This window comes from Cyprinodon tularosa, unplaced genomic scaffold, assembly GCF_016077235.1.
Source record: "Cyprinodon tularosa strain WSP-4 unplaced genomic scaffold, ASM1607723v1 ctg82, whole genome shotgun sequence".
Taxonomy (NCBI): domain Eukaryota; kingdom Metazoa; phylum Chordata; class Actinopteri; order Cyprinodontiformes; family Cyprinodontidae; genus Cyprinodon; species Cyprinodon tularosa.
The window spans coordinates 1,602,974-1,621,547 of NW_024039585.1; the positions used below are offsets into that span (position 1 = coordinate 1,602,974).

The 18,574-nt window shown below is 37.4% G+C and overlaps 2 protein-coding genes across 51 annotated transcripts in view; both read right to left on the bottom strand.

The window, feature by feature from the left end:
- Positions 1 to 18,574, bottom strand: part of adgrl2a (adhesion G protein-coupled receptor L2a) — a 148,718-nt gene that overhangs the window by 115,510 nt on the left and 14,634 nt on the right. For all 50 annotated transcript variants that reach the window (XM_038272175.1, XM_038272217.1, XM_038272176.1 and 47 more), the window contains exon 2: positions 3,865 to 4,049. In XM_038272175.1, the coding sequence (XP_038128103.1) occupies positions 3,865 to 3,940 (76 nt within the window). In that variant the 5' untranslated portion in view covers positions 3,941 to 4,049. The remainder of the gene's footprint in view (positions 1 to 3,864; positions 4,050 to 18,574) is intronic.
- LOC119774600 (piggyBac transposable element-derived protein 4-like) lies at positions 4,896 to 6,863 on the bottom strand. Its single transcript, XM_038272148.1, has one exon. The coding sequence runs from the start codon at positions 6,588 to 6,590 to the stop codon at positions 4,896 to 4,898; it is 1,695 nt and encodes a 564-aa protein (XP_038128076.1). The 5' UTR covers positions 6,591 to 6,863.

Below are 18,574 nucleotides of genomic sequence, written 5' to 3' on the forward strand. Positions count from 1 at the left end.
ACTTCAGTTACTCATCCATAAATTACCTACTTCAGAGATACATTCCTGTTGTTACATTTGATTTTTATAATTTAAATGTAAGTTAACATGTTAAAACAAATTAAACGATAACTGTCCCCATTTCTTCCTTTTTTATATTCGTAAAATTGTATTTATTTATTTATTTATTTATTTTTCTGAGGCGATTATGTCTCCAGATTTAGTTCCAAGAAATCTGGTCCCCTTATGTATTTTAAGTTCTTAACTTCTTTACCAGGTTATGACTTCTTTAAAGATACTCAACGTTAAAAGTAGAGAAAGTCTACAAATAAAGAACGACATTTATATGGTACTGACAGACCTTAAGCCCAGCCCTCCTACAATTCACATCCCCACACATACACAAACACTAGAGAGTGTTGATTTATGTTGTTCTGTTTTTACCATTTTGTTAAAACTATTGTTTTTCAGTGTTGAAACAATAGGTAGTAAATATTATATATAACATTTGAAAAGAGATATAATTAAGAAACATTTTAAAAGTACAATAATTGTTTTACATATTTTGTAGCATTGCATGTTAGTTTGCAAAGGGGTGATCCCTGTCCAAACCTTAATGCTGTTTGAGGGGGGATTAACAATGGAAAGACTTTAGGTAAGCATTTGTATCTGATTTATTTCAGAACATTTATTTTAAATTAATTTTGTAAAATTTCTACAGTGATATTATTTCCAATGCTGGTTTGCATTAAATCTATCCAATTCTAAAACCTGTTTGCTTATTTGTGAGGGCGTCTGTTTATCCATATATAGTTTTTCCTTATCTGCCACTCAATTAAAGCAACTGGGTTAGGAACTGTAAAAGAATACATGCACATGTTCTGTTTCTTAATACTAATTAATGATGAGACGTAAAAACCAAAACCAACGAGCCCACCCACATATCTCTTCTTTGCCCTGAATGGGCTGCATTCTGCATAACATGCAGCAATTCGGGGGCCAAATTTCCCCATGCAGTCCTAAGGATGTAATAAATATCAAATGAACGGCACATTTAATAATCATTTCATAAATTATCTATTTGTTCTATTGCGGCATTGGTCATCCTCCATATTCCACTTGCTTGATCCCTTACTTGTTCCCACACACAGATATACTAAAGTGAACTATTTTACCCATGGATCATTATGAGGTGTTTACAAATACACGCAGAGCCAAACAGGAAAAATGCAGTAATCTTAACAGGAAAAGTAATATTTAAACCAGACAACCTTCCCTTTATGTCTCTTTCAGGACCCTTTAGCTGACTTATAGTCAACTTAAGGCAAAGAAATAAACATTGTTCAATAAAACCTGAGATATTATGTGATCTCCAAAATAAATGATGATTACAATACCTCTGGTTAACAAGGCTCTTATGAGCTTAAGTAGGATAACACGCATATTAAAGCAGTGGTGGTTGATATTCCCCTATTTAAATAACCTGTATAATGAATTACATATACTTGTTGCAGCAGGACCACAATGTTAAACCTTATTATGATTAGGTTGTGATTTTTTGAAGGTATAAGCCCAAGGGTAATTTTTCATTTGACAGCACTCTGTTCTATTGTATAATTAAAATAATAACAGCAATCATTCAAGAGACTAATACCAGTTACTGTAAGGGTTACTGGAGCAAATAGTTTCTTTAGAGTATAGATGTAAAGATGTAAAGAACAAAAACACAGAAAAAAAAACACTAATGAAAGCTATGAAAGAGAATTGAGTCAAATTAAAACAGACATTTACTTGGAAATAATGTATGAATAAAGAGCCCATTGAAGCCCCTCATATCTGTATTCTCAGTCCGATGTGTGTATTTTTACAGTATGTTTTGTTTAAGTTGCGGAAAAGTGGGAAAACAGACTAACTTTAAACTATTTGTAGCATTCCACTAACCCATGTAATTCAATTATAAAAATGCATTAAAAAGGTATTAGGGGTAGAGGCAGTTTAATGAAGCATGTTTACAAGGGGATATTGTTTGTAATGAACTGCTTCTGGGCTGATCTCTGGGACTAAAATAGGAAAAGGGGAAAGAGGTGAGGGGCTACGGTGATATTTGGGGAGATGTTAAAAAGGGTGAATGACAATGTCAAAATACTAAATAAGGTTTTGTTTTTTTGTTGTTTTCAAAAGTTTATTCCACAATTTCAGAGGCAGGCATATAATCAGTGTTTTACATTGCTTACTCTGCTCATTTGCAGGAAGAAGTTTAAACAACCTGCAAAGAATTTACCTCTGATTAATGTGGAATCTGATCACACATACATTTTAATTGGGAAAGTTTTACATAGACTGACTCGAGCAGCACAGACTTGTGAAGTAGAGCAACAATTATACAAGACTTCGATTATTCTGCAAAAAGAAAAATCTAAAAAAAAAAAAAAAAAACTGGGTGGTGTGCATATGCTCCTAATTTTATAGCATTTTTTGCCGTGATTACAGCTGCGTTTGTTTTGGATGTGTTTCTACCAGCTTGCAAGTGCGATGAATCTGGGAGTGTCTGTCAAGCAGTTTAAGTCTTGCCTTTTTCTAACCATCGTTTGGACACACCTTTTCATTTAAATGGCTTGTTCTTATTTCTGATACTTTCTGCATTGCAGGTATATATTGAAGATAACAAATCTTTGAAGCAAAAGTAAACCATTAAATGAGAAGCAGTGTGCAAATCTTTTCCCGGTAGTAATGACTCCAAGGTAAAAAGCGTCCAGTCAATGTCTGTTTCAATGGTAATTGGTAGAAAAGGTGCTGAAGGAATCATCATGGTAGGAAAAGCACTCTATGAGATATACTACAGACAGAAACTTTAGCTGATACGACCAAATGCTATAAATGACACGTCACAGAAGGCAGGTTTAAAGGACAGTGTAAATACACTGATCATGGCAATGCAGGAGCAGGCTATATATAAGGGCTTCAACTACGATTATTTTGCAAATTGATTCATCTGCTGATTGTTTTTTTAGATTAATTGATTAATAATTGGATAGCCAAAGGTTCCATAAAGAACCTTTGGCTATCCAATTAGTTTGTTTGTTTTACCAGGTTAAACAAACTTCTCCACTTGAGGAGTTCTTCAAAATGTTTACATATTTCTTACAATTTTTTCATAATTACTGCTCTGAGTGGGTCGCTCTGCCAGCGAAAGGCATATTTTAGAGTTTCTATACTCAAGGTAACAATTCATCGATTAATTCATGAGTTAAAAATTATTTTAATAATCGATTAATCACAAATAATCCGATTGATTGTTTCAGCCCTAAAACAAACCTTGAATTTTTGGATCTTTAATTTCTGGACTTAGATGTCAGCTTAGTATTTGTTTTCAGCCCTGTGGTTAAATACTTGATTCGTAAAACTTGTGATTACGACAAAGCCAGTACTGATTCAATCAAAACTTAATGAAGTGTGATTATAAGACATTCAACCATAATGTTTTTGGCGTATAAAATCTGCAGCAAGTATGTCGATGAGGGCAAGCATTAAAGAGAGAAGAATTTACAAACAGATCCAGCTCTGATGCCACTGGGAACAACTCACGCTTTGAAGCAGAAAATCTAAGACAAATCACAATTTACCAACTAATGAAACCACTCAAGATTATCCCCTTCTATCCGTCTCTGCCCGCTGTCCTGAAAACTGCATTACTCACAACAGCAGTGCCTTATCTGGCTTGCATAAATGCTTGCTTTGTTTCCACAATTGAACCCAATGATATTAATAATAATAAAAGATCTGGAATTGAGTTTTGCTGAATTGGGTCTTATTTAAAACAAAACTATCATAACAAATCAATATGCTTTACAGAAACCAGCAAAGACAAGACTGCCATATACTTACCCTCTGTGGAGTGTACTTGGGTCAGAGTGATGAGAAACCAGCAAAGGGTGTGTAGTGTCCACAGGCAGCATGCCATGGTGCCGAGTATTGATGCTTTGTGGCAGGTTGGTGTCGTGGCTAACAGCTTCTGATTAGAAAAGTCCAAGCCAACTGATTTCAAAGACGATCATGATCGATTTTCTCCCCTGCAACATGGAACAAAAGAAAGCATTTAGGATATGAAATTTAGTTCACATGTGTACTCTGCCCCTGAGGTACCACTGGTCTTCAGAGGGCCCTCAATGTTGCACAGACATTACAATGGAGAGATTTGATCAACTTTAACCCTCCTATCGTCCTCAAATATAGTAACAAATTTGGTCCTTGGGGTCAATTTGACCCCAGGGATATTTACCTGCAGAAAATGATTTACAGAATATTGTTGACCAAGTTTTTGTGACAGGCACTTTGTTTATTTGTTGAATACATAAATAACCCCTTGAAAATCAGTGAGTTGACCTTCCCTCTAGCGCCACCATCAGGCCAAACCTTTAAATGAAAATGAGTTTATTTTGATTTTTTTATACAAATCTTCTCAAATTTACAGGTTTTGAGCACATTCATGACTCTCACCAAATGAACCATATTGATTAATGTTGGTGACTCCCCCTTTCCTCTCATAAACATATTTATTTACTTATTTTTATCTATTTTGTTGTAATATATTTGTTGCTAGTTACTGTAGGATCTTACTCACCCCTCCTCTTTTGTTATCCGGGCTTGGGACCGGCAGTGGCAGAGTTATAGAGTTTTTTTTGTTTGGTTTTGGTTTTTTATGATTTTTTTTGGTTGTTTTTTCTGTTTTTTTTTTTTTTTTTATTCATTTGTGTGACAGAAAATGGATAATGAGAACATGTCACGTAGTAGTTAGAACATGGAACAGTTTTTAGAGAGAAACAACATGAAAATCCATCCATTTTGAACAGTGTGACAATGTCAGTAGCTAAAACGTGGAACAGTTCATGCCACAGTAGCTAAGCGTTTAGTCTGCACTACTGTACACAGGATGTGCAGAGTGTGTGTGCATGCTCCTTGCAGACATACTTTTTGCATTTTGAACAGGTCATGCTGGTCTTGCAGTCGTTTCGGGTGGGACAGACCTGACACCTGCCACGTTTCTTGCCTGCAGTTTGTGCCACTGGGGGAGTTGGGGTGTTTTTCTCTCTCTGTATGTCCCTCACAATAGCTGCAGCAACTGGTGATGCTCTTGGAAGGCTCTGTCTTCTCTCAATTTGAGGCCTGACCAGTGCATTGCCAAGCTCCTCCAGGAAAAGCCTCCTTCGGCTGAGTTTTCCCCTATTCCAGTCTTTGTTTATCTCACACCAAATCACGAACGCATTATATGCACTCACATCAATGATGTGGAAGAAGATGACAAGGGGCCAACGGGCAGTCATGCGTCGACAGCTGTATGTGGCTGTGACCTTGTCTAAATTGTCCACCCCTCCCTTTGTTTTATTGTAGTCCAGCACCATTTGTGGCTTTTTGTCTTCTCTGCTGCTCAGGGCAGCATCTTTGTGCATGGTGCTGAGCAGCAGGACATTTTTCCCTTTCTTGGGACAGTAGGAGACCAGAGTTGCTTTCTCAGTGAAGGCAAACATGGAAGATGTTACCTTCCTGCTCTTGACAGAAAGGAGTTCAGAGGGAAGCTCTGGCTTGTTCTTTCTCACCGTCCCCAACATCGTAACCTGCCTTTTGAGCAGTTCCTCACCCAGGGCGTAAGACGTGAAAAAATTATCACATGTAATATTATGCCCATGCAGTCCTTCAGCCATATCAAGCACAACCCTTGTGCCCTGATTTTTTTCTGGTGCTTCGCCACGAGATTTGCCCGTGTACACCTGCATGTTCCAGGCAAAGCTGGACTGTGCATCACATGCTGCCCATATTTTGATGCCATATTTAGCAGGTTTGCTAGGCATATACTGTCTGAATGGGCAGCGCCCACGAAACGCAACCAGGCACTCATCGACAGTCACGTGAGCTCCTGGATTATAAAGCAGGGGTAAACGCTGCACCCACTTGTCCCACACATCCCTTACTGCAGCAAGTTTGTCACGTTCTCGACGGCCCTGCCTTGTTTGTTTGTCATCAAAGCGTATGACACGAGACAAAATGTGGAATGCCTTCAGAGACATGGTGGCTGGAAATATTGCCCTTCCAGTCTCAGCATTCCAAAGACTTGCTGTTGCTTCACCTTTTGACTTATAAACTCCTGCCAAAATTAGCAAGCCAATGTAGGCTTCCAAGTCAACTACATCCAAGTCTTTCCAACTGTCCCCATAAACACGCTTTCCCTCTAAATTTGTCATCCCAAGCACAATATTTTTAATTGATGGTGTTATGAAGAGCTTGAATGATGACTTGATGTCATCAACATGGCTGACTGCATATCTGGTGGGTCCTGGAACCATTTTGATTATATTACTTGCGCTATGTCTACCCTGCTGTTTCAGTGGGGAAAGGGACCATATTATTTTTCCATTTTTGGAAGAAATTGTGTCTGCTGGTGGTTGAGGGACAACAGGAGGGTCAACACTCTCATTCTCATCAGATGAGAATTCCTCAAAATCAGGGTCCTCCTCAACACAATCCTCAGTCTCAGAGACAGTCTCCTCTAAGTCACTTTCACTGTCAAAGAGCTGCTCCAAAACCTCTTTGACAGTAAACCTTTTTCCAGAAGACATTTTCAAAGAGAGAGTGTGCAGATTGCAGTATACTCAGAGCACAGTGAGGAATGATTTGGATAGAGGACTGTAGTGCAAGCTTATGTTTGCTCCTCCCTGATTTGGCATGAACTACCAATGGCGTTGTAGGAATAACCCGCCCTTCACAAGGCGGGAAAAATCAGTTCTACTTTGGCAGGTGTGAGTTCAGAAGTTCACACAGATCCCCAGATGTCTCAGTTCAAATGTATCAACTAAAATGTATCAACTCTGCACCTGCAGGTGTGGTCATGTTAGGTCACTGACAAGTTTTAGCAGCTAAAACAGCTTGGGGTCAAATTGACCCCAGAGGATAACCAATGCGTGTAATATGTGTTCAGCACATTAAAAAAATAACATCACAAAAATTTTATGCTTTACCAGTTGTCCCCATCAAATTAGGAAAAGTCATGAAATATGAAGCAAAAAAAAAAAAGTTAACTACTATTTTTTGAATGATAAACATTGAATGGGGTCAAATTGACCCCAAGGACGACAGGAGGGTTAAGCTGAAAAAGGCTACGAACCAACACATAACACTGACATAAGCCCAGAAGGTCAATTATCCTCGAGAGAGGATTCCCTTAATGGTAGCCAAATACTAAACATTTCGCTATTCGGGTGGAGACAAGGGATGGGAGCATCCAGCACCTCATGACCAACAGCTAAGATACACTAACCTAAATCAAAAACTGTACGTGCAGCTTTTTTACCCCCCCACCTGATTCCTTATTAATAAATGCTTTTCAGTTTCCTAGCATGAAAAAAAGTGCATAAGCATGTTCCATATGTCATGCTTAACTACTAATTTCAAAGTAAACATTTCAAAACATTTTCAATTTTATGGTCTAAAGTCCTTTAGCATGGGTGCTTATGTCAACATCGTTTTTTTTTTAATACCACTTCATGTTTACAACACCAACTACAACGTTTGCTGCGAAAAAAAGGAGGCCTGTATTTAACAAACTGGTCCATGTGTGAAAAAACATAAACAGGTGTGAAAAATCCAAGCAGTCACTATAGAACAGGACCCCTGCATACAGGTCGGAAGTTTGGTTTCTGTTAAAATAAAGAGAAAAATAGAGAAAATGCTGCATCTCTCCTTTGCTTTTAAGAGAGAAACATCTAATGCTTGCAGGTATTTTTTAGCCACAAAAAAAGGACAGTTATTGCTTGGAGACTAACATTCAATGCGTTTAACAGATGAGCACACATCTGTTCTGCAGCAATTCAAAGCAGGCTATTTGAGCACTGCTCAACAAATTAATATATACTCTAAGTTTTGCTAAATAAAAGTAAAACCTTGAAAAAAAAAAGGTAGAATTTCTCCAAAATATATAATTTTACTCAAAAACTTCTCTGAAACGGATGCGACATTTCATCAAAATGTTGGAAAGCAAACATATCATATACATTTTTTTGTTGTTGTAATAATTAAGTTAAATTACTTTTCTTTAAATAAAAGGAGTATCATTGCTCCTCTGCATTGAAAACCAGCTATTAAATGAGAATTTAAACTTGCTGCTAAAATCTAAGTCAGAGTTTGCCAAGTGAATTGCTTGTTTAGTTAATTTCATCAGCTGAATTTCACTTCCAAGAGATAAGAGGCTGAAAAGAACTCCCATCTATCAAAACTTTTGTGCCTTCTTCCACCCTGTGTGCCCAAGCCAAACAAACAAACACAGCCAGACAAATGGTCACTTCTCCGTCTTGTGACAAACAACAAACCACTTTATCTCTCCAATCTCTACCCTCACCGCCTGACCACTCTCTCTGACATCTCTCCAAATCAGAATTCCTCTCCTTCCCGCCTCATCCATAAACGTCTCGGTGGAATAACCCTGATAGTCTGTTTTGCTCTCATTTCGCAACAAAAGCCGATGACCTCCACCCAGTCATGGATCCAGTAGTGAAGCCCTGTGTGGTGAAACCAAATGCTTACCTGCACGCCCAGACATGTGTTTCACACTACTAACGGTTCCCTTTTGTCTGTGTGTTTACACTGCTGGGTTAAGATTCGTCCTCTTGCTCCCATGAACCATTAGCACATTCGCCATGGGATGTGGCATCACTCGGGCAACAAGGCACACAGGACCCCATTAGAAACCGTTTTCCTTTTTTTGTTTTTTAGAACATTCAAAAGGACAATTTCATTTTTTTCTTTGTATGTCTGCCGCTTGCAATTGTGTTTAAGAATATGTGGTAACAAATATACATTTCATATTAGTTGCTCACAACAAATCACACCTGAAAAGACAAGGAGGATTTGTGTTGTTATGTATAGTCGGAACAGCACAAATCAGCTTCAGCTGTCGCTGCCTTGCTGGAGGATAACCAAGGCATGAAGGCTCTTTGATCTGTTTTGTCTGAGTTTCTCAGGCATCGTAATAATTCATCAGCGAGAAAACATGCAGAGTGTACGCATTCACTGACAAAGTTATAATTAAACCTGTCATAATCAGCTCATCTGGTACGACATTGCTCCTCACCTGAGACCTCTAATTTTAGAGCCATTAGGAGAGGTTAACAGGAGCAGAACACACACGGCCACACTGTGCTTCTTTTCAGCAGAATAATGTGTACCGGTAGTTGTGAGGTTTGACAAATGACAGCTGGTCACAGAGACCAAACATATTGGATTGCCACAAACCTTCCCACTTACTTTTTATCAGGGTATAAAAGTGGCACCAATTGTATTTATCTGGGAAGTGGCTACTGCCCACACTCAGAGTCCATATATTATAATGGAACCTTAAGCTGATTGTCTCCACAGTAAGGCTTTTTACTTAGAAAATAGGATTAGGAATTGTTACCTACGCACAAAGTCTTAATACCTGTTGTTTTGTTCTTAGATCAGAATATAAGTCCTGAAAGATGATAATTAAATTTAATCCTTATGCTTTCTTGAATAAACTGATTAACTTTGAAGCTAAAGTAATATGTATACCTGATTTATATATGTGCAGTATATTCTTATTTAATGACTTAGCATGTTTTAGAAGCTAAAGGTATGGTGGAGGATTTTCGCGAATTTTTGCAAAGCCACGGCCTCTCCCCTTTAAAAAAAAATGCACATGCGGGTACCCGCTACTGAGAGGGAAGGCCTATTAAATGCGTGCACAAGCCCATTTCTCTTCGTGCACGCTGTGTTTAAAAGTTGCTGTTTACATCGCTCATACAAGCTTACTTTCCAGAAGAAGATTTGCAATTCATTAAATTTCCACCATGTCAGACTCACCACCGGTAAGTGAAAATGCGGATGAGCACGTAGGACTTCCTTACGTAAACATATCACCAGAATGATTGATAAATTAGGAGGACCACTTATTTTGATGATCTACCTGGAAAAAGAACATCCTCCACTATACCTTTCATTTAAAACAAGAATTATATCCGAATACATTTTTATGATGAACTTTAAATTGGTGAAACCGTTTTATTTTAACTGAGGCTAGTTGTAACATATGCTACTACCTGTAACCAGTCCTGGCCTACCTGTGCTACTCATTAAGAAAATGACAGTAATATGTTGCACTATAAGCGCTGAAAAACAATGAGTGTACCTAACATTTTGGTTTTTATACATTTTAAAAACTGACATAGAGATAACAAACTTTTATGCAAAATAATACCAACCATGACAACCAATAGCTTATTTTCATTTAACGGCATGAATAATAACATATGTTTTTCTGTTTAAAAATAAAAGCTGTTAGATCATGTATTTTCATACAAGGGATCTAATGACGGCCCAAACTTCATCTGTGTCTTTGGCTGATTATTTGGTTCGGTGGCTGGATGTGTTCATATTTATACATAAAACAATCATTTTAAGGCTCCGTCTCAGATAGCAGTTCTGAAACAGTGTGATTATTCTTTCTGCTGCCTTGTCATCAGCACACAACAACAAAGGGGCGCAGGACCAACAGGAGTCATGTGTCGGAATGGGAAGAAAAAAAAGACGTGATGCTTTTGACACTTTTGTCTTCGAGCCTACAGAGACTCCCTGCGATGAAAAACATGCAGATTGGAGATCCCTTGCGTGGGGGGTCGTTTCGGGGAGTTCTGTAAATCGACGATAACAGTCCTATACTTTAATATATTTTGTTTCACGCTGTGAGTGTTTAACATGCTGAGGCACCAAAGGCGCTGGCTGTAGGGAGACTGCCTGACTACTGTTCTCCTCATTAAATGAGCTGAGGTCTACCCTCTCAGCTGGGGGTTCCTTTTTTGTCTCTACGCCTTGTAACCGAAAACTGCAGACAATCCCACCTTGCCTCTTTCTTTTTTCTTATTTTTTTTTTTTTTTTTGCATCGCCCTCAACCTGGGTGAAACAGCACAGCAAGTTTTAGTATCTATTCTGTAACAATGTTCTACCTTGTTTTGAGTTTCTCTGCATATAGAAGCAGACTATCAACAACAATGCTGCTAGTTAACTAGTGGCCAGTACTACTGTGATTTTTAGGCACAGATTACTAAAATGGGAGCAGAAAGCTGAGGCTAAATATGAGGATGGCTCAGACAGATGTTTATGTACCCTGAGAAATTGGAAAGGAACAGGGTGTGGGCCCGCAGGCTTTGAAAATATGTGTCCTCCATACACTCACAACACAAAAGAATACTTTCTGGTCAACAACTGAGCGTCACATATGCAAAAGAAGGAAGCAGTTGGTTCTCTTAAAAGAAAGAAACAAAGACTTAGTTACTGGGAGGAAGAGGCTTATTAGTGGGGAGGGAAGAAAGGTTGGTTCAAGCCAGTTTGAAATTTAAATGTAGCGGGGGGTCTGAAAACAAGAGGCAGATGTGAAAAGAATGTTGGGCTTCTAAGACAAAGCAAGCAGTTGTCCATCTCTAGTTATAAGAGGGTCACAGGAGAATAGAGAAAGAGTTTGACCATTTTCTTAAACAGGGTCCAAGAGAATGAAGAGAAACCTGGAATAAAGAGCTCAAGAGGAGGGGGGATTTGAGCTACAATAAAAGACTGACAGCTTGCTAGTCTTGCTTGACCCTCGAATAAGCCCTCAAGGTTTTAAGAAATCTCAAGAAAGGTCCAGGATGTTAATTGTCACAGAAGATAAAAATGTGACGAAAGAAAAATCTTGATTCAGGGATTTACTGAAATATAAATATAGTGCAAAATATCACCAGAGGATAAAGTAGAAAAAAATACACTTCGTTTCTACTTTTTTTTCTAGCAACATTTTTCATAAATGAATTCATAAACTGTACCCTCCAAGGCTCCAGGTATCTCGGATTCTATTGCCCTTCTTAACGGAGAAAAAAGGGAATAGATATAAGACTCCGACAAAAAATACTTTCTCAGTTGTGGAGGAAATATATTCCTCCAAAGCAGGTTGGGCTCTTTGCTTTGACACAGTTGAAGATATATAATTTACAAGGGCAAATCAGAAAATTCACACTCCTGCATGTAGAGATCATTCTTGGCGATCAGATGAGTCGCGGAGCCCCACGGAGAACGATATAGGGCAGGGAGGAATCAGAGGCCGACCCCTCCACTGAGGGAGTTATTCAGAGTGGCATAGAGGTGAATATGCTGAGTGACACCCAACTAAACTCTCCACGACTGTCGGTGCCCCAAATGTGGGCCCTGAACCTTGACAGGAGCTAAGCCAGTAAAAGACCAGGTCAAACATGCATGCTGCGCAACAGGACAGCCCAGCAGGGGGGCGGCGTGGGGCTGACAGTGGCAGCTGACAGAGGACAATGCAGAAAAGATCCGATGAGTGTGAAAACAAAAGAGCCCATGAAGGTGTCTTTGAAGACATAAAATATCCCTGCTTTAAAAAAAAATCACATATCCAAATAAAATATATGATATTATCCACGTACAATGAGTCACAGACAGCCACCCATGACTTTAAGCTGTTATCAAATCCATTTCCTCGTCTGAAATAATAGAAAACAAATGTCTTTAGTATTGCAGAAGGTGATGTGATGAATCATTGTCTACCTCTAATGGAGGCCACGCTTCCACCAAATAAGAGGTAGCAAACAACAGACAGAGCGTGTGACATAAGCGTGGTGCATGTCATACTCATTGCTCTTAGTGTTTCCTCTATTCATCATTTTTATGAGCCACTCAATTAATCGATTAGAGCTCTCCCCCCTGGTCCAGATGTACTGCAATTAAAGTCAAACCCTGAAACACATCAATGTGTTCAGAGGTAAAAACTAAAAACCAAAACAAAAAAAAATCAAAGGTAATTTGTGATTCAAAAAGCTCTAGCCTTATTTTTGAAAAAAGGTTCACATTTTTCTAACTTTAATTATAACTTAAATTTTGATATTTAAGTAATTTAAGATTTTTTTCATCTTACTTTTCTCTGAAAGTAGAGAGAAAATTATCAGCAGCTTTTTAGTTTCTGGCAGATACTAATTTCTAGTTTTCTTCAGCTTTTGACATGACTATTACTACTATTTAACACGTATCACCTGTTTTATCTTCATTTGCTTTTATTTTTCTTCCTTTTTTTGCTTTATTAATGTAAAGCACTTTAGATTGTCCTTGCACTGAATTGTGCTATTCAATTCTATTTTGCCTTGCCTAATACAGTTATGATGTATAATAATGACAAACATACCATATATTCTTAACTAGGGTTGAAAAAATTAATTGGAATAATCATGATTACTAAATTTTTGAAATAACCCCCAACTAATTTAGTAATCGACTAATCGTTAACTGGAATATAGAGACTGCAAAATATGCTTTTAGCTGACAGAGCAACTCATTGAGAGCATTAATTATACCATACCAGATCGTAAAAGTAAATATATAAACATTCTGCATTAAAGAAAAAAAAACATTTTTATCTGTCAATATGCTCTATCCAGTACTTCTCAAGCATTTTAGTTTCACCTGGATTTCATTCGGTAAAAAATGTTCTTCATTGGAACCTTTGGCAATCTAATTTTCAATCGTTTATCAAAAAAAAAATTTGACCGATTAATTGTTTTGCAAAATAATCGTTAGTTGCAGCCCTTTTCGAAACCTTTAACTGTTAAAAGAAAACAATTTTTAGTACTTCAGGTAGTTTTAGACACGTCAAAAATTAAACAAATCGCAAGTTTATGACTACAGACAAGAAAAGCATCATATATTAAGTGGCCATTGTGAAATGAGTGTGTGCAATGTTCTAATCTCAAAGAAATGCATAAATGCAACATTTGGTAAGATATTGTACTTTATAAATTATGGAAACAACATTCAACCAAATGTCATCAAATAATTAGAAACTGAATCATAAAGACTTTAACATATATACCATTTAGTGAACGGAAAAGTCATTCTGAGCAGTAAAATGTATTAAACAATATAAATATTTTTTAAATTAAGCTTTTAAAAAACTATCTTTGAATATGAAGCTATCTATGCAAAGCATTTAAAATGTGCAATCAATGTTTGTGGAATTTGTTAAATAAGTAAGTATGGATAAATTATTAATTCCATCCACACCTAAAAATAAAATAATTAAATAATACAAAGCGTATCTCTTTTTAGATAGTTAATCTAAAACAACAATGGCTTGAGTAATCAAATACGAAAATAAGCCATAGCTGCAACGATTACCTGAGATAATAAAACTCATGGAGTGTTTCACAATGCTTAGAGAAAGATGTTGACTGAACTGATCTTGAAATTTTCAGCAACACTGACACAATTGATTTCATAACGGTCGATGCAGGTGCCACCAACTCAAATTTAAGATTATCCAAAACCCTTGAAAACAATGCTTTATACAGTAACGATAGTGGAGCCTCCTAGTGTTAATGTGGATTAAAACAATGTGATTTCCTTAACCAGCTGTTCAACCATTAAAACTAAATTATGTCAAATTTATATTAAAATTGACGCACACAAGCATTATCAGAATCACTTCAGCAATAAAAAAAAAAAAATCCTATTTAGGTGATTTAAGATATCCACACCTGTCTGTACCCACGGATTATTGCAAAGGGATTTTCCATAGCAAAAGTTTTAACACAGCTTCCATAAATTGTTTTGTTCTAATTTTGATGTTTTACCAGGGAGTGAAGTGGATTATCTCGAATGAAGTTTCAAAATGTCATTTTCACTCACTGATAGCACAAAACTATTCCTTTCAGGTCTGCTGAGATAAGGGTGACTCAGCCAAGACTGTAAACGGTGTCTTTGCCGAATGTTCCTCCGCTTAGGAATTAATAGGCTGACATTAATACAGCAAGATAAATGGGCAGGTCAGGAACGGGGGGCCCTGCCATTATATGGGCATCTCATGGTGATAGTGCCTGTCAATCAAGTCCAATAAGTCCTTGACACACCATGATTCACCTTGAAACACCCAGAGCAAATGCAGCACAGAGTGTGTACCTCTTTGTCCACAAGCCAAATCCAATTAGTTGGTGCACATAAATACTTAGCATTGTTGGTGCCCTGGAAACACTTTAGGACACCGCAAAATATATTTTTGAGTGGTGTTTGATCCAGTTTGCTGTTGTAATATTAGCCTAAATGAAAAGAGCTTCATAGATCCAAATACTAATTTTAACTCATCTAACATATATTTCAGCTTGAGTTCATCCATCACTGATTTCTGCAGAAACAAATAAAAAAATAGGGCTGCAACAACGAATCGATAAAATCGATAAAAATCGACTTTTAAAAGCGTTGGCAACGAATTTAATCATCGATTAGTTGTGTCGCGCGATTAATGCGTTATCCGCCGCCGCCGTCAACCGGGGGAAGAAAAAAAAATATGGCGGAGCGAGTCAGCGCCGCAGTTGCAGTGTTGCCAACTCAGCGACTTTTCAGACCCCTCCAGCGACTATTTTTCAAAAAAGCGACTAGCGACAAATCTGGCGACTTTTTACGGTGTCACTGGCGGCTTTTGCCTGCCTTGGGGCGCCTCCCCCATCCCAACGCCTTTTTCCCTCTCCCACAGGAATCCCTCTCAGTCAGAGCCGCAGGATTTTAGTGAGGAGTTAACCCTCAGCGTCCAGACTGCAAATGAAGCGCGCATGCGCCGGGATTGACGGCGCAAATTGTTCACAATAATTAAAATAGCCGGCGCTTTGTAAAGTGAAAAAAGTCGTAACATGCAACTTTTGTAAAAACAAATGAACATGGCACGGAAGCACCACTGTTATGACGCAGCACCTGAAAAGAAAACACGTTGGAGCCTTCAATGGCAGTGAAAGAGCTGATCAGCAGGATGAGTAACCATGTTTGTTTCATTTTAAAGTGGGGAAACGTAACGTTAGTTTCTCAGGTAGCTCATCTGATGCTTTCCTTACCTTGTTAGTAGGTTACAGACAGTGATAAGGTTGGCTACTTATTTTACTTTTAATTTCATTTAAATTTGTTTAAGCAGCGTTTATATTTTCTTTATAAATAAATTAACTTGCAAATTATGAGGGCAAGGCTTTTAAAGTTTAAATCTTCTGGCAAAGATAAAGAAAAGAAGATCCTGCAATTTATGGAAGTAAAGCAGAACAAAATCCAGCAAGATCAGTAATATGTCAATTAATTATCTGCCACATTCCCATGTAAATATCTGTCTTTGGAGGATGTGTCATTTTTATTCCAAATACAATTTATAATTTGAATCACAGGGCTATTTTTATCTCTATGGTTCAGTATTTTCTCAAGCAGCAACTTTAACTGCTATACTTTCCTGTCTTAAAAGGCAGAACTCTTCTAGTCTAAAAAAAACCTCATTTGTTGAAATGGGGGGGCCTATTGTTTGAACCCCTTAGGGGCTTTAAAAAACAAAAATGCCTGTCTCTTTTTGCGCTTTATGAAACAAAGTAGCCTATATTTTGTGGATGTACAGCTACATTTCTCATGTAAGTTTGCGTAGTTTTTACACAAACATTTATTTTTCATATTGCACCAGTACAGTTAATGAGCAACCTGTACTTGTGGGCTTGTTTGTTCTGTCTAAAATGTTTATTTTGGAATAAAGAGGTTAATATAAAAAAAAATTTTTGTCCGATTCATCGATTAATCGAAAAAATAATCGGCCGATTCATCGATTTTTAAAATAATCGTTAGTTGCAGCCCTATAAAAAAATAATACATTTTGCAAGCCTAAGCTAAGTCAAAACATGGAGAGGAGTATGCTTAAGAAAAGTAACAAGAAAAGAATACTTGAAAAAAATGATTTTACTCTTTGAGGTCAAGAGGAGTAAAAAACCTAATTTAAATGTTGATTTTTCAAGATAGGATTCTACAGTAAATGATGGAATGGCAAGAACTTCTGTTGGCTCTATGGAGCAGAGTATTGCAGTGCTGCTTCTCCACCCCTAATTGCCACCCGCTGGAAATCAACCAGCTGAAAGAGGATATTCTACTTTTCTACTGCACACTTTGGGAATATTTACAAGTGCAACACACAAGAGATTTATATTACAAAATGAACAAAGAACCACATATTAGCCTGCCTTATAACTTCAATAAGCAAGCTTGGAACTCATTGACAATATATTTTAAATTATATCAGTAATATCATGCTTTTAATACATGTTATAGAAATATTTTTAGTAGCATTATACTGGCAAACCATTTGTCAAATATACAGTAGGAATCAGAGAAACAATCAATGTAAATAGGCAATGGATCATCTTTAAAAAAATAGTACAGAATTTAATACATTTCTATTTGAGCATTGAGGTATTAGTGGTACTACAAATTATATTAGACTGATACTACATAGCTAAATACATGGATTATCAAAGTAGTGGTTATGGCACAATCTGGAAAGAAAAAAACAAAACACAGTATTGGTTCAAATCAAGGGTACCAATTATCTTAAAATTGGACCATTTTGGTTGCAGGTTTAATCTGTGTGTTGTTCGTAGACAGCAGTCAGGACCTTTTGGATTCAGAAAAGATTTGAGTCTATTTTAGGTGTATTGCAGCAATGCTCATCGTTTACCCGATATGCATCAGGAAGCAGACTATGCGACCCTTTCCCCATGTCTTTGAAATACATAGAAAGAAAATGGCTCCATCTTCTCTATTAAGGATCTTTTCATCAATAATGCATTGTAATCGTGAGGCGTTATTAAACAGGATGATTAATTTTTCAGGTAGTGGGCAGCTACACACAACATAACGAAGGTAACTGAGAAGATGACTTGTGAGAGGAAAACGCAATTTTGAAGGGAGGCAAGCAGAAAAATAAGCCATTTGTCTACTGTACTGCATGTTTTGTTCATTTTAGCAACGACAAACAAAGGAGATACAGTACTGTTATCTTTGAGACAATTGAAGAGCTGAATAAGCAGGAAGCTTTGTCTGCTTTTTTGATTCATTCAGCTACATTTCTGCTTTGTGTATACTTTATACACCAAATTATTTCACTTTATTTTTTTAGCAGACACGCCATTTCTAAATTAATCTAAAAGCTCAAAAAGAATAAAAAAAATCTTTAGACAACCCTAAAGATTAAGTCTTGCAATAGGTACTAATTACTCCCAAATTGAAAGCATTGCAAACAATGTCACCTGCCTTGACTTGCTTTTTAATTGAGGCTTTTAACCCTTCGGCAGCTTAGGACAAATACATGCACGGGCAAAATAAGGTGTGGATGGTGCGCAATCTCAGTTGTCTCTAAAATAGAAAGAGGCCCTCTCCCTTGCAGCACAAGCTTTACAACATAAAACAATTACAATGGTGGAGTGGATGCACTTCACCCTGCCTACATATTTCTGTCTCCGTGCTGCCATATCTATTTTCAATCCAAATACATGGCATGAATACATTTATCAAAAAAAAAAAAAAGGGAAAAGGCAGGGTTTGTCATGTTAAAACAAGGTATAGCGCTGTGTCTTGTCAGAAACCTTAGACAAAAGAAGCTGGGTGTAGTCTTTTTTGAGTGCAATCACTTGTCAGCTCTAAATCTTCACTCGGTACTGCCCTGACAGGTATAATGGTGCTTGTTAAATCGGATAAAGGGATATT